Below are 24,319 nucleotides of genomic sequence, written 5' to 3' on the forward strand. Positions count from 1 at the left end.
CAAATGTGAAAGCACATTGGAATCTGCTCCCTATTTAAAGCAACAAAGTGCAGAATTACTGCATTCTCAGTTGGGTGTGCCCTTGGATGCACATCTGAGATGGAATTATGTTCATTGTTCTCTATCCAACAAGTGATAATGATCCATAATACTGTTTATACATTCTTAAATTGCATATGGGTATGCATTTCTTTAGGTGGATGGGGCCAAACAGTATCTCATCCATCCTAATCCACGCCATTAAAAAATAATATCTTTCCCCCCAAAAAACCAAACCCTGTAACAAGAATAAAGCATGAAATTGGAAAATATAATAATTGCTTAAACAGTTATTTTTGCAAGCCAAGAATACCTACTTTCCACCCACTCCCCAACAAACCCACATCTTTAAAAGCTAGACTGCGAGTTTTATTGGTGTTTCGATTAGGACTAGTCTTTGACATTTTCTGCAATAACAGCCCATAATGGGTGTGCAATCCATAAAACAGAAATCACCCCCCGCTGCCGCCACCACCCCCCAAATCAAAATCTACTTTGGAATTGGGGAATCGTTAATTTTTAGGGAATTTTCCCCCGCAACAAGCTAAATTCTGGGAATTACATTACATCATTGCATAACTCTGTTTGGGCAATATTCTACACACCACGGCTAGAAAGCAGTTCTAACCTAAAGCAGCCACAAAGGAAGGGAGTGGAGAGGTCATTTGAGGCTAGTTCCAGGCACTTCTTGATTATTATGCAACAGTGATGAGTTATTCCAGTAGAGAGAAATGCTTACATTGGCTGGGAACATTCCTGGAGATTACACACTCTGCGAATGGGCTTTGGTTTCTGGATGGACTCACAGTAACTGCGATGAACCATCTTGTGGTCAGTCTTCCTCCGACAACCATATTTTGTAAACTGATGACCTTAGGAAAGAGACTTTCTGTTATCTTCAGCATTCCACACAACTCAGAATGCCCTGAAACCTGCTATGAGACCTATTAAGCTAGGGGTAAAATGCGAGTTTCTCTGTTTTGCAGAGAGGCCTGATTCAGATGATTATTTACCACCCACGAGATCATCCATGGGAATGTGGGGAGCTGCTCGTAGGCCTGCCTTGTGGCTGGAATCCTGTGGACAAATGTTATGAACTCTACGGCCTGTTTCACTTCCTGCATCAGTTCATACAACAAGAATTTCATGTAACCCCAAGCCTAATGGCAACTTCTAGGGCTCCCACACACAATCCTGGGGGGAGTGGGGGGGGGACACAAAGTGTCTGAACTGTGCCAGAGATCGTACACTTACAAAGATGTGGGATCTTCCAGTGTACTTGCTACCTACTACCTGGCATGTGGGAAAACGTTACAGTTGGGTAGAGTCAGGGCTGGCCCAAGACATTTTGGCACCTGAGGCGAATCACAAAATGCTGCCCCACCCCCGGCTCACAAGGGGGAAATAGGGGAGTGAAGATCTACATCAGGAACAAGGTAGGAAATAAAGATCAACACTGGGAACAAGGTGGGAGGAGACCAGCAGTGTCTCCTTTTCACTGAGAGGCCGCTATGTAGGGAGCAGGGGGACCACTGCTGAAGAGCTGGCAGTTCCAGTCTCCAAGGAGCACATTGCACTCAGAAAAAGGCAATGTATTCCTTGGAGGCCGGATCTGCTGCCCCTGTGGATCCTGCTGCCTGAGGCAGCTGCTTCCCCTTACCTAATAGGTGGTAAAAGTAGAATGAGAGAGCTTGAAGCAGGTCCTAAATTGCACAGCAGATAGAATTCTGGGAGCCAGGAAATGAATGAACAGGTCCTGATCTAGATGCATACATCTTCCAGAAGCAGGTAGCAGGACCTACTAGCAGTTATCCATGGCTCAATCTTCTATGGGCTACAATGTACATTCTCTGCTGGAATGCTTATATATTAAAACATGTTGCCAGCACTCATTCATTTATATTCTCTCAGTTACTGAATGGAGCTGTCCTCATGCATTCAACCTGCTATCTGGTTTCTAAATGTGCAATACAGTATGAATAATGAGCAGCAATAAATAGCTTGTCTAGAGAGTGTTTCTAGACCTGCATTTTCATGCTATTCATTCATTTACCCACCCATTAAATCACAACTGAGGACGTTCAGGTACATTTACTCTTTGATTTAGTTTACATGTACAAATTTGTCATTAGTGAATTTGAAATCAAATGGGCTGCAATGGGTGGATAATTCATTACAGGTATCACCACAAACATGGGGATTTTCAGTGAAGGTCTTTCATATGTTCTGCTGTTGATATACATCTGCATGTCTGAACACATACACAATTACATAGTACAATCCTATGCATGTAAACCTGGAAAACAGTCCTATTGAGTTCAGTGGGACTTTCTTCCAGGTAAGTGTGCATAGGACTGCCCCCTAAGTAACCCTTAGAAAGCTATGCATATTCATCAGTTTAGCACCCTTTCTTTACCTCCTCCACAGGGTTTTGAGCACTGTGACCACTTTTTCAAAGCCCACTCAAATGTTACTGAATCTTCCAGAACATTGTTGTTGTCAACATTCAAAGAGTCTTCATGGATCATGTACTTGTACGTCAGTGTAATCTTGACGTTACCATGAGGAATTGCCTGGTCAGACAAATAAGGCATACCTTTTCAGCAAGGTCATTTGGAATATCATAGAGGCATTTTGAAAATAGATAAAAGCATGAAAAGTAGGACAGGTCCCCCCCCCTTTTTTAAAAAATTAAGCTTCAGAACACATTTTAGAAATAGAGGGCAACTTTGCTCCCAGTCCAGGTGTGGGGTTGACCTTCAGGGTCCTGTATTCTTATGATATATACAACTTTTAATGACAACTGGAGACTACACTCATGTGTCCCTTTCTCACAGAATTTGCAACTAGGGCTTACTACAAGGATGGGCAGGATTAGGACCAAGAGACTGTCCACTACTGTTCCTTGTGAGGAGACACTCAAAACTGTAGAGGCAGGGTAGGTAACGTGTGGTGCCTTCCAGATGTTGGATCACAACTCCAAATACCGTTGGTCTTGCTGCCTTGGCCTGACGGAAGCTGTAGCCCAACAACAACATCCAAAGGGCACCACATCGGCTACCACAGCTGTAGAGAATTTGTTTATTTATTGTGGGTGCAATTAAACAATTTAAAAGTAAATACAATAACAACAACACACACCCAAATTAAAGACAGCTTGGGGAAATAAAAGATTGTTTTCTGGCACTAAAAGGACAATGAGCTAAACCTCTTGGAGTAGAGAAAGAAGAGGAGGTATTGTACTTCCACGTCTTAGTATAGTTCCACTTCTCTTCCTCCAAAAAATGCTCAATAAATCCTCCCAGCCAGGGTAGTAGTTTTGCCTGGGCAACAGCCTTTCTTTAGGTATATTTGCCTGGGAAGCTGTGTTGTTCTTCCCCTGCTACCTGCTTTCTCCCTTGCAAGTAAGTCAGCTTGTCTGGTTTTTTTGGACATCTACATCTGAAACCCCTACACACAGATGTAGCAATATATAAAGTTGTTACCATTAAATATGCCCTTGATTCTTAAAACAGATGTCCTAACAGATGCAATCCATAAAATACTGTACGTATGACTCAGTCTAATCTAGACACTCTCATCTTCAAGTTACTTACCAGAACGGTGATTCCATTACGTAAGGGGCCCATAGTTTGCACCATTTCCCTATCCTCATCGTTCCGATACTCCCATTCTACGCCCATGTTGACAAACACTTTGGAGTCTGGCACGTAGTTCTCTTCATTCAAAATAAATTTCCCTGTTTCTCGGTTCTTGATAGCTAGAAATAACAGGACAAATATAACATCTTCAAGAGACTTCAGTTCACTCTCTCTTTCTCTGCCCTCCCTCTTTTTCTGAGACTGGAAGACTTCAGGAAGAGGTCTGTCTGCTTGCTTTATTTATTAGATGTATTTAGAGAATTTTTATACTGCCTTTCACTAAAAAAAAAAAAAGAGAAGATCCCAATGTCGTTTATATAAAAATGTAAGTAAAAATGTAAAGGACAAGTGTCATAAAAGCAAAAGAGAACAAAAACACCTAATAAGACAGCAGACTAGGATCTAAAAACTCCTTAAAAAGGGGGCAGGGGTGCTTTGCCAAAAGGACAACAGAGCAGGTGCCAAGCAGGCCTCTTTAGGGAGAGGACTCCGCAACCAAAAATGCCCTCTCTCTGATGACCATCCATCTTATCTTGGATAATGGGTGGATCCAAGGAATAACACTGTCTGGTGATCTCAGCATCTGTTGCTTGATACGGAGCTAACCTTCCTTTAGGTATCCAGGGGCCCAAGTTGCCTGCAAGGCAAGCCCTGTCCACCGTTTCATCTGTAGGTGGTGCTATCTTGCCTGACCAGAAGGAAAAGGTAGAGATTGTACTCTTGCATGCCACCCCAAACTCCAAGCAGTGCAAGATTCTGGGGTGCTGGGCACTTACCCAGGATATGTGTTTCCTTTGGAAGGTGGTGTCTTTATGATATATGGCTTATTTACACATATATGCAACCTGCGCCTACAATGGAGGGGTTCAGAGCATTATCACCCCAAGAGGGTCTTGCTTCCCCTATAGTCACAGCCTTGGATTGCAACAAAAAACAGGCATAGCTCTGTCTCCCAGATGCCCAACCTAAGGTTACCAGATGTCCCTGTTTCCTGGGGACAGTGTCCTGATTTACAAATCAGTCCCCATACAGAATCCATTGAAGTTGAAAAGTGTCCCCGGATTCATTGAAAAAAATCTGGTAACCTTAGCCCAACCTGCAACCTGCCAGCTTCTAGCTTGCATAGACCTTCAGGTATAGGGTGGTATAGGAATTAAATAAATAAAATAATAATAATAATTACTCTCAAATTTGGACTTTATCTTTCTAAGTACGAGCCCCAGAGCCAGAAATTCAATCCTTGCTGGATCCAGAAATTAGAAGGGTATCAGGCATACAGCCTAGTTCGCCCTCTCCTCATAAGGATCTGAGTCTCAGCAAAGTTCACCACAAGGAGCTGCTGCTGCTGCTGCTGCTGCTGTTCTGTATGGTGTGCAGAGATGGAGACGCCGCCTCCCCAACATTTGAAGGAAAATATGTTGGGATTGCAGAGTCACAGGGAGTGACTCTGTCATCAGGCAACAGACACTGCTGACTCTCACACCCTGTCACAGCCCTCTCCCTTGGAAGGAAGCCCTCAGTGCAGTCAGCTATTTTATCTAAGAGTTGATAAATCATTTGGGGCTGAGCCTATGTTATGCCATTCATTTGATTTTGCATTGCAGACCTGGAATCGGAGAACCAGCTGGACCTATCTGATAACAGAGCTGTGAAGAAATACATTCACAAGGAACAACTGGCGTCTATTGTGCATTATTTTACTTTGTGAATTCTGTTCTAACAGACCAAAACAAATACTAGTTCTGCCTCTTCATCCCCAGTATCTTTTCAGCTACCTGGTCTTTTTTATCTTCTTCAATGGTGCGTCTTACATCAGCTCTGAGACGAAAAACAGAGCAAATCATGCATTATGTTTCCAGATCAAGCAGCTGAATTTCTGTTAGCATTGCCCTGCCTGTTGCATTACAAGTCTCCTGCCCCTGTCCCTGTGGATCCCTGCCCTAGAATCTTGTTTTCTTCATGCCTGAGGTAACAAGATAAGAATGCCAGAGAGTATGTACAGTGATTGATTTCTTTTCACTATATAATACACACACATATTGGGGCTTTAGTGTGTTTGGAAACAAACCCACCTGTTCTTTGCTGGTGTGTGGGGGTCTCTCTATAATTAGAAAGTGGTTTAGAAAATTCACTCTGCACCTGCTCAGGGGCACCATCTCTTTACTGAGAAATATACCATGTTAGTCATTCTCAAAGTAGATAGTATTATTATTATTATTATTATTATTAATTTCAGTGGGTATACTCTGAGTTTGACTAATAATTTATTACACTCAGAGCTTGTCTACACCAGAGTTCACTGTGTGTTTATGGCTGTTGGCATTCCCATTTAATTTGTGTAGTGCACACAATGTTATCCTTGAATAACACCAATCTTGATGTTTCCCTTCTATAAATTCAGGTTTAACCAACACGGGGATAATCAAATGAGTTGAGAGAAACTGGGCTCCAAACCTCTCCACCTGGATGTTTCGCTGCCTTTGGGGAGCTAGATCCATCATCCCTCTGCTACACCTCTTTCCACACCCACTGCTTCCTCAATGCTTCCATTTCTTTTCTGGTGGTGCTTGTAACTATTTCAGCTACACACCTGAATGGAGCTTAGTCCTATGTATAATTCATTTGATCCCTCATAAAAAAAAATTTTACAGTGAAATTCTACATGTATCTACTCAGAACTAAGTCCCATAGCGGTAAATCTATATAAGATTGCAACCTGAAAATTTCACGCATAGGAAACAAACAAACAAATGCACAAGTTCAAACTGAGGACTACCCAACACCATCACTGAGAAGGCCTTATACTGGATGAGAAACTGAAACTGAATCAGCAAGACACGCCAGCACATGCTATTCTAGGTAAATGTTTCTGTTCCACAGCTCCATGTGCTTTCAGATGCTCAGTTTGTGCCTGGGTGGGCTTCCCTACTGACTTCAAAAGAGGGAGCAGTCTTCCATGTGCACACCATCTAAGGATATATCCCTGTGCTTGAATTTGGATCAATGGCTTAACGTTGCAAGAAGGTAACTTCTGGCCTGAGAGGTGTTTGACAGCTCCCTGTTTTAGCTTCCCCAGGTAGATGGCAAAAACAGGAGTTTAATGACTTCCTGGTTATAAGCTCTACATGGCTAGCAGACTGCAAATGGGTTACATGTGTGCAGGCTGAAACTGCGTATGCTGCCTCTGAGTTTTATTAATCTTCAGAAAGAACTTAGCAAATGGAATCAATTACCTAAGGAAATCGCTTCAGCTGAATCATCTGGCTGAGATGTTAAGTACAGCAAATCATTCCTCTGTGAAGATGACTGGATTAGATGAGGCCCCTTTGAACTTGAGGGGTCTACCGTCTCACTCTATCTCTTTTCTGCACTTCAAATGTTGCTGCAGCCTTTGCTACTGAACCTTGCCACAGCCAAATTTCCTGGCCAATCTCTAAAAATAATTAAGTCCTCTTTCATCTTTCTTCCTACTTTGACTGTCAAAATAATAATTCCAAATGTGGCAGTTTCATACACTTGTTGCCTTGCCTTGTCTCTTGCTCTGGGGGGTGGGGGACCAACCCTTGGGTCTCTTGCGATCCCTTCCTAAAGTGCTGTCAGGGTCGATACCAGGCTTTAAAAGCCAGAGGTTTATATATTGCCCGTGCTTCATCAGAAACAGTTTGCCGAGAATAAGGGATAAGTTTGTACAAAGAATGCTATGAGTCCCATGAGGCTCCACGGAACATCAGTGCAGGGGAAGCATTTCCTAAAGTAAAACGGGGGGTGGGGTGGGGGAGTGATTCATGGCAGTTACAAAGCTATTGGTTGTGAATCCACTTCTAATTAATAACATTCTGCAAGACATTGTCTATTATTGATCCGCTGAATTGGAAGGAGAGGATTTCAATTACTGTTTAAGCTTCGTGATTGATTGAGCATCCTTGTGATGGATGGCTCTGAATCTGAAACTGAATGCACCAGGATGCTATAAAGGGATATGCAAAAGCAGAACCAGTGAGCCCATTGACTAGGAAGCACATTCCCTGTAACAAATAAATATGGAAACTGCATGCAGTGGCGGAGGAAGGGGGTGTGGGTCACCCTGGGGGTCATCACTGAGGGGGGGTGACAAAATGACTGTATATATGTGTAAATAAACCATATATCCTAAAGACACCACAGTCTCCACTGTCCCTCATTCCAAGGAAACCAAACCCTGGGTAACTGCCTGCAACCTCTGGAATCTCAAACCACTTGGAGATTGGGGAGGGTATGCAGCAATTTCATTGTCATAATATTAGTTTTCTCACAAGGAGAAATTCTTCTCTTGATTGATTTTATTTTTTAAACAGACAAAAGATATTTTCACATTGTCAGTAAAAGAAAATGTACAGAAAAAGATGGTGAGAGAACAATGCTGATACAGTGGTACCTTGGGTTAAGTACTTAGTTCGTTCCGGAGGTCCGTACTTAACCTGAAACTGTTCTTAACCTGAAGTACCACTTTAGCTAATGGGGCCTCCCGCTGCTGCCACACTGCCAGAGCACGAGTTCTTAACCTGAAACGCTATTTCTGGGTTAGCAGAGTCTGTAAGTAGTAGTAGTAGTAGTAATAGTAGTAGTAGTAGTAGTAGTTTGGATTTGATATCCTGAATTTGTAACCTTGTAATTTGTTTGGATTTGTAACTTGAAGCGTATGTAACCTGAAGCGTATGTAACCCAAGGTACAACTGTAATGTAATACTCACCAAGATTATGAATGGAGGCATCCGATTCTTGTATTAGCAAGTGCCGCGCACCTGCTGGGATTTCAAACATCTTGATGTAACCTGTAGAGACACATTAAACCAGTGCAGGTTGTTGTTATTACAGAGAAAGGAAAAGAGGACAAGATTGAGGAGCCATCCTTTGGGGGGCAAGGTCCCTTAGGCTCCACTCCAGCTGGTACCCCTGTTGTTGACTATGTGTTTTATGAGATTTTATGACATGGATTAGTATTCTAAAGTATCAAAAACCTCTTTGTAGATGATTTCCTCAAAAATGAAATCATATGTATATATCTGAAGTAAAACAAATGCATTTAAATTCATTTAAACAAACAAACAAACAATGTTTAAATTGCCCATTAGCTCACTTGAAAGCCAAGCAGGTCAAAGTCTAGAAAGGCTGTACAAAAAGTGAATACAGACATGCACAAATGTGGCCCCATAGAAGGTGTTTAGACCAAGAAGGAAGAACAACCCCACCTCTACTTACCTGGAAGTAAGGCCAACTGAGTAGACATATCTAGGATTTAACTATAAGCCCTCAATCCACTGAGCCTTTCTAAGTGCACAAATGGGTACACACACACACACACACACACACACACACACACACACACCCCATAGGTCCTATTGGTGTAGCCCATAGTACTTCCAGGAAAGTACTTCTGCTGTTCTGCACCAGAAGCTGTTCAAATACAAGACTTGATGCAGCACCAGAAAAGAGATGTTAAAAACAAAGTTACTATGTCCTTCTGAAATCTTCCTGCATGTTTCTCTGGGGCAGGAGCACTATACTGAAAATGGACTGACCTTGCTTCTTTGGTGCCCTGGAGAATGTGCCTTTCACCACTTTGCAATGGGTGTTGTCTCCACCACACACGCCACACTTGTCCTCTTGCTTTGACGAGCCAATTACCTTGTCACAGCCAACTTTCTGCAAAGAATGAAAAGCAATTACTCCTGCTTGTAAGAGCCTGCATTTTCCTCCGGGTTTTCTTTTCACCAGACAAAGATATAATAAACAGCACATTTGTCTCTTCCTAAAAGGGCATGTGGATATCCACATGAGTTTTTATAATGACATTTCACCCTGATAAATTGGTTTCTAACTGCTTGCTTAACTGAACTCTGATATTAATTCATTATCAAAGGATTTCAAGTACATGTTGCTATTCAGGATTTGAGCATATTGCAGTCATTTAATCCAATTCACATAAATATTTGGCAATTCATGCTCAGAAAATAACACTGAAGACAACAGTACACATTTCTCCACATGAAGAAATGTTACTCCAGAAATGAATGTGGCCTCTAGTCATACACTATGGCGAAGAGCCCCAGTACAAAGACCTCCAGGCAACAGACAACAGAATGTTTTGGTGTTTCTTTTCCAATAGCTAAGAGGAGATTAAGAAGCCATTTGGAGGTCTAGTAGATGGACAGAGAAGCTAATAAAATCTTGCATATGTGTGACATTCTCATGCACATGTGACTGTGGCTTGCAACCACTGTGTTTTCCTGAAAAGAAATCAAGTTAGTTGTATGCTCAAGAGCCTTCTCAAATTAGATACTGAATTCACTTTGCAAAGGTACTAGGCAGGGCTGAACGGTTATCAGCCCAATTCCAAACCCAACTCCATCCTTCTTAGGCAGGTAACTTTTCAGAGACTCTAGTAAAACAATGAACCATGGCATGACTGATTTTTAGTAAACTTCAGTGATTACACTTAAAATGACTACTTATTTGTAGATGCGTCATGGAGAAAAGTGTCCCATTGAAATATTAATATTATACTCATTCTTGCAAATAAGAAACTGGAAAAAGGAATTAATGCCACCACTTACCAGGCACTCCCCTCGCACACAGATACTATGAGGATCCTTATATGAGCACCTTGTTCCATCATGCACCAGTCTTTTCATATACACAACATCATTAGTTTCCTTGGACTCACAGTAGAGATGGCACCTTTCTTTGGCTACAAGGGAAAAGAGTCCTGTGATTTATCTCTTCAACTGATGGTTCTTATCTGATCAGACTGCAGAAGGCAATTCAGTTAAAATAATGATCTTTGAATAAAAATGTGCAGATTTCCATAGATTCCAATCAACCCACTAGCAGTAGAATTTAGATCCATGTAGAAGGGTTCCCACTAAGTTCAGCAGAAGTGGACCACACCAAGGTTACCAGACGTCCCTGTTTCCCGGGGACAGTCCCTGGATTTACAAATCAGTCCCCTGACAAAATCCATCTATTTAGTGGGAAGTTGAAAAGTGTCCCCGGATTCATTGAAAAAAATCTGGTAACCTTAGACCACACTCAAGATCATAAATATGTGTATGGCTGTTTATAGAGTACCTGATCAATGTGGCAACCCACTAAAGCAAATTTATATCCACTTTTTTGACGTGCCATTGCAGTAGTGTATGCTTATGCATACTTTATGCACAAAATTCAAAGTAGGTGCCAAGTAATGTATGAACACAGGAGCTGAGGACGTACCCACCCTCTCCAAATGAAGCTGAGACTTTTGGCAGAATAACCAATGGGTGGTAATATTTTCTATACACTGGAAATTACAGTCTTCAAATATGGCAGACTGTAACCAAGGCCATTAACAAAGCAATAACACGAAGAAGGAGGAGGAGGAAGAGGAGGAGAAGGAGAAGAAGTAGAAGTAGAAGTAGAAGTAGAAGTAGAAGTAGAAGTAGAAGTAGAAGTAGAAGTAGAAGTAGAAGTAGAAGTAGAAGTAGAAGTAGTGGTGTACTAACCATCACTATGCTCATATGCAAGCCAATGGTGCTTCTTGTTCTGATATTCAAAATAAGGATCCCACTGTTTGCACTGCTCCTCTCTGAAATCTTCATTATCTTTAGGACAATCGTTTGTGCTGCAAAGCTGGAACTCATAGCTTGGTCCAAAACATGTACGACCTCCATTAGCTGGGCTAGGAATAAGAACAAAACCAGATTAATAAATAATATCACGTCAGTGACACTTATAAAATTATCTTATTACTAATGAATTCATATTTGGAGCCTGAGAGATCAACTGCAGGAGTAGATTGGCTCCTTCCACTGAAATTAACAGAGACAACTCTACAAAAGCAAGCTACATGTGGAGATCTTGAATCACAACAGTGTTGAAATCAATGGGACCTATATATATCTGGTCCCACAGATTTCAGTAGCAGTAAAAAAAAATACTTAGGGTGGAATTCAGCATCACACTCTTCCAGTTGTTCCATCTGCACATGCATTGAAAGACTTCCATTTGCACAATGGGGCTTCTATTGTGTAAGCGGAAGTCCATGCACAGTGCTTCTGATGCTGGTGCTGGATAGTTAAATGCCACCCTTAATCTCTTCTCTTCTCTTCTTTCTCCTAGGTAGTATGACCAAATACCAGGAAAAGCTTTCACTTAATGGTTTCAGTCCCGCAAGTACCTAATCCTGCATGCCACCCTTAATCTCTTCTCTTCTCTTCTTTCTCCTTGGTAGTATGACCAAATACCAGGAAAAGCTTTCACTTAATGGTTTCAGTCCCGCAAGTACCTAATCCTGCATGCACATAGGTAGGGCAGTTCTGCACCGCCGTGGTCCCAACAACAGAATTGCTGCCACTTACTGCGCTTGACTCCCCAGTGTGGCTGCACAGCCCACACCTCACCTCTGCCCATTCTGCTAAGGGCCACAGGTGTTACTGTTGGGAGAGCGACGACATGGGTAGCCATCCCCACCCCATGCCACCCGCTCCTGGTCGTCAGCTTGCTTAGGTCCAACTTACTGTGGGTTGTCGCATTGCCGTGTTCTGAATTTCACTCCCGTTCCACAGGTTCGAGAACAGGAACCAAATTTACTCCATGCCCCCCAGTTTCCATCTTGCTTCAAGATATCTGGAGTTAACCAGATACAGTGACCTTTAAAACAATGCTAAAAAGAGAAAAGCATACGTGGATGCATATTTTCACAATGAGTCACATTGCACAGCAAAGTTGTCTTAGTTTTTGGACACAGACTGAAAGCTCCTCAGTCTACATACTATTGCGAACACTGGAATATGATGCAATATCCTCATTCACAGCTTTAGAATAGATGATTCTCTACCTGCCTAGAATAAATGATAGGTTTCTCACACATGCATGTAACTCACTGGGCAAAACAACCACTCAGCTATACATGTAAACAGTTTCAACTGAAAAATATTGGGACAGATTGGATGATTCTTCTTGCCCAAACTGGCCCATGGAATGGAGAACACACCTGCTTTCCCCAAATACATGACCTATCTGTCCTTCCTTTGATGTCCTCTCATATCCACAGAGAGATTGCAAGTTTCAATACAGCCTAGGTGCAAGTTTGGGCATACATGCCTGGCCATGTTGCTTCCCCTGTGTGGGGAGACAGCAGGAAGGGCAGATATGTCAGAAAGGGGGGCAGGTGAGTTCATCCTACAATCCACACAATGGGCTAGATTGGTGGGATAGTATCAATCTGCCCCATTATATTTGAGATGATGAAAAGCAATACCAGATACTAGATTTCTGATGAATCCCTTACACCAATGTTATGTCAGCTGCTTCTACCCCCACTATCAGGCACAGTACGCCCCTGAATGTCAGTGGCACGGGAAACCGCAAGTAGGGAAAGTGCTGTAGCCCTCAGGTCCCCCTCACTGAGTTCCAATAGGCACCTGACTGGCCACTGTGAGAACAAGATATTGGCTTCAATGGGCCATTGGCCTGACCCAGCAGGGCTCTTGTTATGTTCCAGCTGAAGCAATAATATTACCAAAACTTATTTGGATTTTAATTTAATTCATTTCTTCTGAACAATATAACTGCAGTGGTGGGAAAAAGATTGTACACAACAACAAGAGAGAAAAGTTTTTCTCAGTTTACATGAACCTGCAGTGGAACCTTTAGTATTTCTTATTTCATAGCCCTTTGGGCATTCACATGACATTATAGGTAATAATTATTATGACACCTCTGAGCAGCATTTGTAAACAAGCTGCGGTAGGTATTTTTTAATACAATGCAAGTTTAATCTAAAAATAGTCCTTCTTCAAAATAAAAATGGAGCACACAAAAAATCCTTCATTCTAATGTTATCTATAAACAATGTCTACTCCTTGTCTACTATTTCATCCTATGCAGAGGAATACACAGGGGGAGGGAGTGCTAACCCAAATCATTCTGATTTCAGTTACTGACAAATGGATCACTAAGGGAGACTTTTAAAAAGTCTCTTACTTCGTAACACCTGTTGGTCAGGACAGAAAGTGGTGGGTGAGCATGCTCATTCTCACATTCTTTTCCCTTGCCCTAGTTTGCCTCCTCGTCCCACAGACTGGCACCCATTAGGTATCAATGCAAGTTATGATAGAAGTTATCCTAGAGTTGGAAGGAACCTTGGGAATCAACTGGACCAAACCCCTACAATGCAGGAATATGCAATTGTCCCTTCCGGGGGTTGAACCTGCAACCCTGGTGTTGTTAGCACTATACTCTAACCAACTGAGCTACGCAGCTACCAAGCCTTAAACTTTGCAAAAGCCTAGGAAATGTCTGCCCACTTAATTTACATGCCGTACAACGCAAAACAAATTAAACAGGGACATTATTTTACGCAGTGTTTCATTTACTTCAAAGTTCTTACTTGAAAGAACTTATCAATAAATATTGCAAGTGGGAGCATGCAACAGCCCAGCAAAAGGCTGGTGAGGATCACAGTTTTAGATGGTTGTGTTTCCAATTATAGGAAGCTAGAAACTCTAAGCTAGAAACCCCACCCCAGAATGGGAAATATTTTCAATGCAATACTGTTGCCTTATGCTAATCTACAATTCCAATTCAAAAACTGATAGGAGTGGACTTGCAAGAAGGAATACATAAAAAAAAATTGTTCTGGTATAAATATATCAGTATGCAATGAATGACATTTATAGAGTAAAAGACTAAGAAGAAATGGGTATAAGATGAGGCAGTTAAAAATAATATTGATAACACAGCGAAAAGAAGAAGAAAAAGGAAGTCACACATGGGTGGAGGGGAGTCAAGATTTATGTTTTTATGTTTAGTTTCTTTTGTAATTTAAGTTGATACTTCTTTTGGTTAATGTATGTTTAATTGTTTTCTTTTGTAGGAATTAAGGAGTTGTATTTATAATAAATTCGCTTTGTGTTTTGTTTTGTTTTGTGTTCGTGAGTATTGCTAATAATAATAATAATAATAATAATAATAATAATAATAATAATAGCAATTCCAGTTCATGGGTCTTAATGGTTCCTGTCAGCATGGGGAGCTGGGCATGCGCATGACAGACAGATGGCCAGAGCAACAAGTGCAATCATTCACTTGCTCTTCTTAGTAATGAACTCCACAACAAATGTTATTCAGCTTAACCAGCCTTCAGATCTAGGCATTTGGCAGGCACTGTATGCAAAGCATATGGCTAAACACCCACTGCCAACGAAAACAAGGGAGAAGGGTTTATAAAGTAAAATCTCCCTTAAGCATAAAATGGTGACTAGTGTAACAGAGTAATAGTGGGAATGCTGCCAAATATTAACCCGTAAAGGGAGAGAAAGGCTATAGTTGGTAGAACTGTGACATTGAAAAAGCTGTCTGTGACATGGGGGATCAGTAATTGATTAAAAAAAAAAAAAAAGGAGGCACAGGGTGTTCAGAGTGGCTCTTCAGTGTGCCAGAAAGATATTCCAGGTCAAAATATAATTAAGTGTAAGATGTATCTCACGTTGGAATCGTTTTTTAAAATACTAATATTTGGTCTCCCAGGAGATGTTCACACAAGATCCATTGCCAATTCACACAACGTTATTTCCAGAAATGAGATAACTTCTTTTGGTCACCCCCACGACTTGAAAGATGAAGAAACATCTTGCGGGAATGTTTCATGCATACTGTTTACTCCCTCGATTTTCTTGTGAACCGGAACAGAGATTGCCAGTGGCAATGAGAGAAATTCCAACAATCAACCAGTTCCAGAAGTATCCAGACATGGAAGTCGATGGAAGGAGTAACCCAGGATTTGAAATAAGGAGGAGGAGGGCATACGCTGATAGAAACAAATTTGGTTCTTAGTGGCTGACCATTATAAGAGACACGGTAAGCAGACACAATGATTCCATTATTATTATTATTATTATTATTATTATTATTATTATTATTACTACTACTACTACTACTACTACTACTACTACTACTAGTCTCATAGTTCATCCTTTTCTTTTGCAGTAGGGAACTATTTTTTTAAAAATGGAAAAATCTTGTGGCACCTTAAAAACTAACACATTTTATTATGGCGTAAACTTTCATGGACTTGAGTCCAGTTCATCATATGTTTGAAGTGTTTTATTGAGTTACAGGCAGTGGAGAATGCCCCGCCCACTTCAGTCTGTCTTCTTACTTGCAACCAATTAGGGGGCAGCTCTGCTTGTCACTGGTTCTGGCTCTACCCATCATTAGCTTTGGTTCTGCCTACTGTTGGGTCTCCGTGTCTTCTGCTCCTCCAGTTCCACTGGGCACCAGGTGCTGCAGTATTACCGTATATGTTGTGACAGGGGCTGTGGCAGTGGGTGTGAGGGAAATGAAATGAAATGCAAGAAGTACCGGTAGTACAGAATTCTGGGAGTTGTAGTTTGTTAAGGGTGCTGAGAGTTGTCTATTCCCCTCTCAGAGCTTTAGTTTGTAGAGTGGTTTAACAACCAAGCCCTCTTCACAGGGAACTCTGTGAACTGTAGCTCTGTGAGACGATTAAGGGTCTCCTAATAACTCAGTATAGTTAAAGCCATGGTTTTCCCAGTAGTGATGTATGGAAGTGAGAGCTGGACCATAAAGAAGGCTGATCGCTGAAGAATTGATGCTTTTGAATTATGGTGCTGGAGGAGACTCTTGAGAGTCCCATGGACTGCAAGAAGATCAAACCTATCCGTTCTGAAGGAAATCAGCCCTGAGTGCTCACTGGAAGGACAGATCGTGAAGCTGAGGCTCCAGTACTTTGGCCACCTCATGAGAAGAGAAGACTCCCTGGAAAAGACCCTGATGTGGGGAAAGATTGAGAGCACAAGGAGAAGGGAATGACAGAGGATGAGATGGTTGGACAGTCTTCTCGAAGCTACCAACATGAGTTTGACCAAACTGCGGGAGGCAGTGGAAGACAGGAGTGCCTGCCGTGCTCTGGTCCATGGAGTCACGAAGAGTCGGACACAACTAAACAACAACAATAACTCTTAGTGCCCTTAACAAACTACAGCTCCCATAATTCTTTTTTTTTGGGGGGGGGGGAACAGCCATTACTTCATAGTGTTTTAAATGTATGGTGTGAATGTGACCTCTGTACCTCCAGAACATACTTATGCACTGACAGGACTGGATAACCCCATTGCATCTGTTAATCTGCTAAAGAATGGTTGCCAATGAAGGCTGTAGCAACAGAAAAGGCTGTGGCAGCCAGTGCAAATTAATTCTCTTGGAGAGTCCAAGATTCTCTGTCTCTGTGGTGACTAACACAGCACATATTTATCCATCTGACTCCTGTCTGGGAGAAGCTGAGGTCAGCTTTCTCAGTGGGAAATCATCTGGACTGGACTGATTGACTTTGGAGAACATTTTTTTTCTTGGTTAATTTCCTTTGCAGTATCTTTTTATTTAATTCCCCAGCTATTATGAAAAAAAAATCCCAAAAGGACTTGTGGGAACCCACAAAGAAATGCAATGAGATGGGGCGGGGGAAAATAATTTTATTACTTTGCCTCAGGGCCCTGGTCCTCTCTTCTGCAGTGCATCAGTTGTTGGAGGGGAACCTGGATTTAGTTCAGGATACATTTTCCCCGAGCCTAATCCCTTCCCAAAATGGCTGCATCAAAGGGAACGAACAAAGGCCAAGTCCCCACTTTGCCCCAAAAACAATTATCTGGAAGGAGGGAACTGGCACCACAGATGATGCTCCCAAAGGGTGCTGTGTTTTCGAGATTAATTATTCTCAGAAACCCTGAGCTTATTTCAGAGCAGGAAGGAGGGTTTAGCCTTCCTCCATCTCCAAAGTGACTGGGTGCAGGGAGGAAATGGTAGGAAACTAATGGGCAGGAGGACTCTGGAGACGACAGTGCCATGTTTGAGAGCTCTTGGAAATGGAATCAGCTTCTCCAGAGTCATCCTGCTCACTGGCTCCTTGAGTTAGATCCAGGGTTAATGTTAGTTGCATTTAAGTCCCATTGTAATACTCTGTGGAATCCTAGGATCACAACCAGAACCAGTATGTGGAGGAGCTGCTTCCTATGTCCCTTCAGGCAGGCTATTTCTGGCAACTTCTTTTCTCCTCTTCATACATTCCACTTTAGGTGTATACCTAAATCTACACCCAAAATGTAACATATGAATGTGACAAATATGTGTTTGAAAACACACTTACCATACGCTCTGCTACAGCTCCCTATTGAGTACAGACATGGTGGTAAACCCAGGCCTAATGTGTGAAATGGTCCCAAGTCTGAGGCACGTGGCTGTCAATTCAGTGTATTTCCATGGAGGCTGGTCCATTAAGGAGAAGTGGGCACTGCCACACCAACCACAGTCTACCCACTTGCTTGCCTTCTTACTTACAACCAGTCCAGGAGCTGGCAGTGGCTGTCACCTTCCTCCTCCTCCTCAGTCTCAGTGCTGCCTTTGTAGAACCGAGCAAGAAAGAGGATAAGTACAAAACTAGAATTACTTGGCTCTGCCTGTCCTTGGCTCTGCTGGCCTACTCTTGGCCTCTCTGTCTTCCACCATACCAGTCCCAATGGACATCAAGGGTGTTCATAAATACAATTCAAAGCCCTCCCACACAGGTTCAAGAGAAGTGTTCTCGTGTGCTTTTGAGAGCAATCATGTCAGTGGATGTAAACATTAAGATCTTTAACTGCTGTTAAAGGGGGGACAGTAGCTTGCTGTTTCCTTGCATGGTTGCTTTTATAAGCTTCCAGGGGCAAACTAAGTGACTTCAGCCGATGCAAATGTGTCTTAACATCGGGGTTAGGAAGGACACCGCCGGTGGATTTATAGTTTGATGCAGCTGTCAAAACACATTTATACATCTCAGTAGGGTAGAACTTAAAAGAACAGAAACTAAGGTCAGCCCTGTAATTTGTTCTTTTGTGGGAAGAACTGTGAATTAAAATTAAAAGGTCCATTTGGTGCTCCCCTTAGTAAATGTTCAGCACTAACAAGTGTTAGTGTCGAATTTTAAATGAAAATCAATTAAATGTTCCTCCTCTAACACATCATTGATTTTTCCTTAAAAACACAACACTAACATTTGGGGTGTGGGGAGACATCACAACATTTAATGGTTCTGTAGCTCCTACCATGTAATCCCTGTAATGTGAAAGGGCAGCATCAGGCCGTGGATAAGCATGAACAGAAGCAACCTGACATGGACCACAAACAACCCAATTTTCACTGGATGCACATTCATCTCCTTACATTATGCTATGTAAACACATCCTGCCTGTCATGCTAATGCAACCACAGAATGCTTCATCCACATAACTGCATTTCCAAGTTCATTGTAATTATAGCAGAATGAGTCAGGTACTTGATTCTTCTCCTGATCTTTCCATAAAACTACCCCCCTCCACACACACCTTCAGATCTCATTGTCCAGGCTAGGCCAAAGAACCCTCCTTTGTCCTTAGAAAATTATAATATGTAATTATTCAGGGCATTAGATTGCTGACAATTTCCCCACTGAAAAGTTAGGTGGGGATCTTTTTGTTCCATACCAGCATGAGTGGCCTGGAAGTGTTAAGACTAATAAGGGAACACTTCTGCAAGCTAAACAAAACCAACATCATGACTGCTTCTGGCACTTAATTCCTCAGCTGTTGCAAAGCCAGGATATTTTCCTGACACACCAACCATGTTTAGATTGGCTTGCACTTTAATAATGGGCACTGGGAATAGTGGTATGAAATCATGATAACGGCATCTTACTAAAATAGGATGAAATGGATCTCTCTGAAGCAACATCTTTAATTGGTTATAATTCTGTTCTCTCGTTTCCCTGACTTTATTCCAAGCAAAATATTCTGACAAAAAAGAGAGTTGAGAGCTATTTACTTCCTTCATGAACACGCTCTTTTTTTTTTTTAGCTAAAGGAAAGTGGAAATGTGTGTGACTTGATTTCCGAAAGGGGGGCGTGGGGGGGCAGGAACTTGGTACTAACGAAACTAAGAAAGATATAACAGTTGGGTCTTGCAGCCATGATGCGCTAAACCTATCTGGTATTAATTAATTTGTTAATTGATTACCCTTGAACCCTACTGAGAGCAGAGCAGCTTGCATATAGATTTCAGGAGTGTTCCATGCAGGCACTGCTCGGTTGTCTTGCTTGGCTTAAGAGTGTAAGGTGAGCCCTGGTTCAGGCAAAGGCTCATCTAGTACAGCATCCTGTTCTCACAACAGCCGACTAGACACCTATGAGAAGCCCGCAAGTGGAGTTGGAGTGCAACAGCACTCGCCCCATTTGAGATTTCCAGTACCTGCTATTCAGAGGCCTCCTGTCTCCAAAAGTGGTGACAGAACATAGCCAATGTGGCTAGTAGCTTCAACAGAAAAACAACAACAACCAACCTCCATTTTTATCATTGCCTGTCGTTTACTTCCTGTTCTCAGTAAATTTGAATAGGATTACAAACTAAAATTAAAACAGAAACAGTGAAAGTCACTAAGGAGTTGTCATCAAGTAATATAATGATTTCTGTGCAAATAGTCAAGAAAGGTAAGAATGGAAGCCTTAAACTAATGCTGTTGTGAAAAGAAGGATTGGCATAATCAGCTGAATATGATTCTTTCATTTTAAAAATGTTTGAAGAACCCCTTAGAAGATTATAAATGCTTATTTGCCAGCAATCAACTCAGATCTTGCTAACTAGTTCTCACTGAGGTGGTCTATCACACCTGGACTATACCATGCCAGCCTGCAGGTCCCTTACATAGAAAACTACAGATCAGGAAGAAGTGTTCTAACCTACCCTTCTGTCAGACATGCTAGCTTTCGACATACATTATATTGTATGGAAGAGTATTTAAATTATGTAAGCTCCCACCTGCAATCTGAAATGCCATTGTCTAGAAACAGGCTTATTACCACTTAGACGAGAAATATACTTGTGAAAACATGTTAGTTAAGAAAGCTACCACAAACGCACATATGCACTGCCTGACGTGCATTTTCAAGAGGCCTAGGGAAATTGTTGCCTATTTCAATGTTGGCTAAGAACATTTTACCAGCTGAGTTACATAACTTCTTATGCAATGGAAATATTGATCAGACCATTAAAAATAATGTATATTTATAGTGGACATAGAAGTCTCACACTTTAACGAAGTGCAAGAGCCTTTTTTATGCCTGCTTCCACTTAAAAATATTTCAGAGAGAGATGGAATCATAGGAAAACAAAGATCTCTTGGTGGTACAAAATGCCATGAAATTCCAATTTCTTCCTGTTACACAAGAGAGAGAGAGAGAGAGACAGTGCAATCTAGTTAACATACGGAACCCATCATCACTTTTAGGAAGCCAGAAAAAAAATCTTGCCAAAATGACACATTAGGCATAACAGCGATGAAATATTGCTACATGACGTTTTTTTATATTTGAAAGACTCTTGTTGTTTTTGGCATCCGTCTGTCTCGGGAGACAACGAAGGAGTGTGCCTTTGGGGGTGAAGTCAAACTATTGGAAAGTTACAGTGCCTGCTGTGGCTGTAGAGCCTGATGTGGGAGAGACATGTTTTGTTGCAGCTGGGGCAGATGAAGGCACCCACTTCTGCTGCTGCAGATGCACCAAGACTCTAAAATCATAAACCCACCAGCAAATATGTGAAAATGAAATATTAGCGCTAAAAAATGATACAATTTTTGTACTCCTTAATAAATAACTAAGCAAGTTTTTTTGTTAAATAAACAGATGATTAAAAATATAAATTGTTCAACGGGCAGATATAAAACTGAGCAGAATATGCTGGATTCATTTTCTCCTCTCCTCTCCTCCTTGGAGCACCAGTTTCCAGTTGGATGCAGATGACCATTTGCCAACCTGAAATTTACCACAGTCAGCATGAAGCCACTGAAGAGGTAGCGGGCATTTTATTTGCTACCAGATGCAGATGTGCAAGTAAATGGTCGTCCATATCCACTATGGACCAAGGAGCCTTCAATAAGAAAAGAAGTTTCTGGTCACTGATGAGTCATGCTGATGGGTCATCTGATGGGTCATGCTGCAATCTATAGAGATTCCTTTTGAAGCAACCGGGGGAGAGGGCTTTTCAGCTGGGACACCCGCTCTATGCAATCTCCTCCATCATGAACTAAGGCAATGTAGGAAATGCAGTTTTCCCAAGGTAGCAGCATCTTTCTCCCTGTAGCATCTTCTCGCTGGCTGCCACTGGAGCCAGAGACTAGTCTTGTAAGTGGTGCAAGTAGGAATGAAATGGAATTTAGAGGTTGTGGGAAGAAGGAACTAGGAATATAGCGGAAGGTTGGGTCACTCAAGGAAGGCCATTAAAACTGGCTTGAAAATGAGACTGAGCATTCGTCTAATCCAGGGGTCAGCAAGGCTTACTGGGCAAGGGCCGGGTCACTCTCGCAGACATCTTCCGTGGGCCGGACCAGCACAGCGCGATGCCAGAAATTGTGTCTGTGCATGTCCACAGCACTGGAAATTGCTTTTGCGCATGCCCAGATGCTGAAAATCGCACCTGCACAGAAGCGATTTCCAGAGCTGCGGAAGAGAGTCCCTGTGCTGTGCTGGTTTAGCGCAGCGCGCGGGGACTCACCGAGCAGGCAGCTCAGTTCGGGGGCAGCTTGTGGGCCGGTTAAACAGCCTTCGTGGGCCGCTTCTGGCCCATGGGCCTTAGGTTGCCTACCCCTGGTCTAATCTTTTGGGAAGTAGCTTGATTTATTTCAAAGGCAATCCAGCACAAGGAGAGGTGGGTGGTGTGAGAGTTCACTCATCACTCTATTTCCAACCCATGGCTTATCTAGCAGTAGGCAGTACAGTTATCACCTTCCCAATTATCTAACAGCTGAAAGATAAGATTCCCCACACAAACTCAACTTTTAGGTAATGTGAATGGGTATGATGAAGATGCTACCCGCCCCCTGCTTCCTCTGCAGCAGCCTAATAACATCATAAAATATGTATACATTCAGGCGTGTTGAGAATAATGCAAATGAAAAACAGAGACTTCCCACAAGGTCAAATCTGCCATCTTGTTACACTAGCAATTCAAATATAGTTTTGTATGTTTCATTTTGTGATATTTGGCTTAGGCATATACTGTAACCCTTTCTTCAATGTACTTCAGATTTTATTTTATAGGAGCCATAATTCAGTTGTTGTTAACACATATATTTTGTGCTACAGTGCAATAGAAGAAGAAATCCCCAGGGAGAGGGAATTTTCATCACTGCATTATTATTTTTGTTCTTATTAGGCTCATTACTTCCATTTATTTGTTCTTGTCAAGAGTTGTAGTAAACTATCAGGCTTTTTATTAGACTAACTGCATAAGTGCTAATTGTTTTAAGGTGCAAAAAGAAGAAGCTTTGTTTAGAATTCAGAAGCATTGTTTTCTTGTTAATTTGCTCAATAAAGTGGTTGTTTAAATGTATAGATTCATTTTACAGTGAGAATGCTAAAGTCATTAATTAATAGGTGTTCAGATGGAAAGAAAAACAGACAAGGTATACACAAGGAGTTACTCTAAAGTGAACAAAAAGGTTTTGGAGCAGGCATCCCCAAACTCGGCCCTCCAGATGTTTTGGGACTACAGTTCCCATCATCCCTGACCACTGGTCCTGTTAGCTAGGGATGGTGGGAGTTGTAGTCCCAAAACATCTGGAGGGCCAAGTTTGGGGATGCCTGCTTTGGAGGGTCAATTCAAACCTATAAACAGCAGCATGGAAACATGCCCACCATCCCTTGCATGGCACTGATGCACCACAGCTTGGGCCATCTACCTGAGCCAAGGTTCACTGTTGGCTCCAGCATCAGGACAATTGTGTCCAAACTTATGCAGTCCTTTGTATTATTATACAGTGGTACCTCGGGTTACAAACGCTTCAGGTTACAGATGCTTCAGGTTATAGACTCCGCAAACCCAGAAATAGTACCTCAGGTTAAGAACTTTGCTTCAGGATGAGAACAGAAATTGTGTGGTGGCGGCACGGCGGCAGCAAGAGGCCCCATTAGCTAAAGTGGAACCTCAGGTTAAGAACAGTTTCACGTTAAGAACGGACCTCCAAAACAAATTAAGTTTTTAACCTGAGGTACCACTGTACTAATTTTTTGAAATTGTTCTTCCACAACTTGTTGTGACACTTCACAAAATTCTGGTATATGCTTCTGGTGCGTGTGTGACCCCCAAGTTCCACACACTGCTCACTGTTTATCTTCAGGATTATGCACACGGTTAAAACAAAAAAAAGTAAACTACCTTTGGATGAATCATATACTCCGGGTAGCCACGAGATGGCGGACGGATGGGGATCTGACAGCTCCAGCTGAGCGCTCTCAGATTTGGCTCCACAGAGGGTCAAGGGAAGTGTGAGAGCGACATGCACCCCCAAGAAAGCCCCAGGAAGAAACCTGGGGTTTCGAGAAGTCCTGAGACTGACAACAGCAGTTCGGCAAGCTCCGGTATCTGCCTCCGTGCTGGAAAGCACAGAGTGGGGGGCGGGGAGCTGAAAAAAGTTAGGCGACATCGCAACCCTGCAAAGTGAAGCTTCTGTGCCAGTCTTCTACAGCGGTTACTTCTCCAAAAAAATCCAAGCCAACAGCAAGGGTGAGGATTATTTAATTTTAATAATTCGGCAAAAATGG

General features: G+C 42.1%; 1 protein-coding gene and 1 long non-coding RNA gene across 3 annotated transcripts in view; both read right to left on the reverse strand.

The window, feature by feature from the left end:
• ADAMTS2 (ADAM metallopeptidase with thrombospondin type 1 motif 2) overlaps window positions 1–24,319 on the reverse strand; it is a 204,743-nt gene that overhangs the window by 14,657 nt on the left and 165,767 nt on the right. For both annotated transcript variants that reach the window (XM_081851374.1, XM_081851375.1), the window contains exons 11-18: window positions 12,215–12,360; window positions 11,201–11,376; window positions 10,274–10,407; window positions 9,239–9,362; window positions 8,411–8,491; window positions 3,636–3,799; window positions 2,456–2,612; window positions 779–911 (exon numbers count right to left, since the gene is read on the reverse strand). In XM_081851374.1, coding sequence (XP_081707500.1) covers window positions 779–911; window positions 2,456–2,612; window positions 3,636–3,799; window positions 8,411–8,491; window positions 9,239–9,362; window positions 10,274–10,407; window positions 11,201–11,376; window positions 12,215–12,360 — 1,115 coding nt within the window. The remainder of the gene's footprint in view (window positions 1–778; window positions 912–2,455; window positions 2,613–3,635; window positions 3,800–8,410; window positions 8,492–9,238; window positions 9,363–10,273; window positions 10,408–11,200; window positions 11,377–12,214; window positions 12,361–24,319) is intronic.
• Window positions 16,732–20,055, reverse strand: LOC309334771. The gene is made up of 2 exons (XR_014153263.1): window positions 17,705–20,055; window positions 16,732–17,618 (listed from the first exon to the last, which is right to left on the reverse strand). It is a non-coding gene; the product is annotated as an uncharacterized lncRNA (long non-coding RNA).

This window comes from Podarcis erhardii (assembly GCF_964252035.2).
Source record: "Podarcis erhardii genome assembly, chromosome: 2".
Classification (NCBI taxonomy): Eukaryota; Metazoa; Chordata; class Lepidosauria; order Squamata; family Lacertidae; genus Podarcis; species Podarcis erhardii.